We start from the raw sequence: 1,166 nt of genomic DNA on the forward strand, positions 1-1,166 counted from the left end.
TTATAAGGAAACATAGAAGGAAATTAAAATCAAAAGAGAAAGATGGACTGTTTATTGGTCGTAAATAACCTCGGTCCAATCAGTTTCCTCAGGGCAGCTTTGATCTTTTTGTTCCTCATGCTGTAGATGATCGGATTCAGCATTGGAGGTACCATGGAATAGAAAACATCCACCATGAGATCCTGACGTGATATGGACCTGGAGTTGGGTTTCAGGTAGGCAATAATGCCAGTGAAAACAAACAAAGAGACAACAGTGAGGTGAGGCAGGCAGGTGGAGAAGGCTTTTTGCCGGCCCTGCTCAGAGGGGATTCTTAGCACTGATCTGAAGATCTGAACATATGACACAATTATTAAAACAAAACAGCTTAAAGCTAAGCATGCACTGAAGACAATAACCCCAGTTTCACTGAGGTCTGAGTCAGAACAGGCAAGCTTGAGTAACTGGGGGATGTCGCAGAAGAACTGATCCACAACATTTCCTCCACAGAAGGATATTGCAAATGTGTTCCCAGTGTGCAGGGCAGAGTAAAGAATACCACTGATCCAGACACTGGCTGCCATTTGGACACAAGCTCTCCTGTTCATCACTCTCTCATAATGCAGTGGTTGACAGATGGCGACATATCGGTCGTACGCCATGACAGTCAGGATGCCGATATCAGCTGAACCAAGGAACATGAAGAGAAAGATTTGGGCAACACATCCAGGATAAGAAATCACCCTGGTGTTCATGAGGGAATTGACCATGGATTTGGGGATGGTGACAGAGATGGAGCCGAGGTCTAGGATGGACAGATTCACCAGGAAGAAGTACATGGGGGTGTGAAGATAGTGGTTGAGGGCTACGGCTGTGATGATGAGGAGATTGCCCAGCAGGCCTGCCAGATAAATCATTAGAAACACCACAAAGTGCAAAATCTGCAGCTCCCGAATGTCAGAGAAACCGAGGAGAAGAAACTCGGTCACGGTGGTTTGGTTGGACATTTTCTTCCTCAGCACATCGTGTGATGGCTGTGGGGGGAAGAAGAAGGTCCATAGTCAGGATTCGAGTGTCAGAGAGAACGGCCTTGATTCCCTTCTGAGTAATGTCCCATGATCTACTGTTAAATGTGCACAGCACTCCTCCCATCCTTCCATTGACTATGAGCACTTCCTCTCCCCATG

General features: G+C 46.6%; 1 protein-coding gene across 1 annotated transcript; it reads right to left on the minus strand.

Moving 5' to 3' along the window:
• Positions 1 to 29: 29 nt before the first annotated feature.
• LOC112117592 (olfactory receptor 14A16-like) lies at positions 30 to 986 on the minus strand. The gene has a single exon (XM_024215604.2). The coding sequence runs from the start codon at positions 984 to 986 to the stop codon at positions 30 to 32; it is 957 nt and encodes a 318-aa protein (XP_024071372.1).
• Positions 987 to 1,166: the final 180 nt, after the last annotated feature.

The sequence above is a fragment of the Terrapene carolina genome, unplaced genomic scaffold (assembly GCF_002925995.2).
Source record: "Terrapene carolina triunguis isolate 2854851 unplaced genomic scaffold, T_m_triunguis-2.0 Scaffold32249, whole genome shotgun sequence".
NCBI lineage: Eukaryota > Metazoa > Chordata > Testudines > Emydidae > Terrapene > Terrapene triunguis.

Coding starts and splice junctions, on each gene's coding strand:
- LOC112117592 (XM_024215604.2), bottom strand. CDS start 986: ATGTCCAACCAAACCACCGTGACCGAGTTTCTTCTCCTCGGTTTCTCT.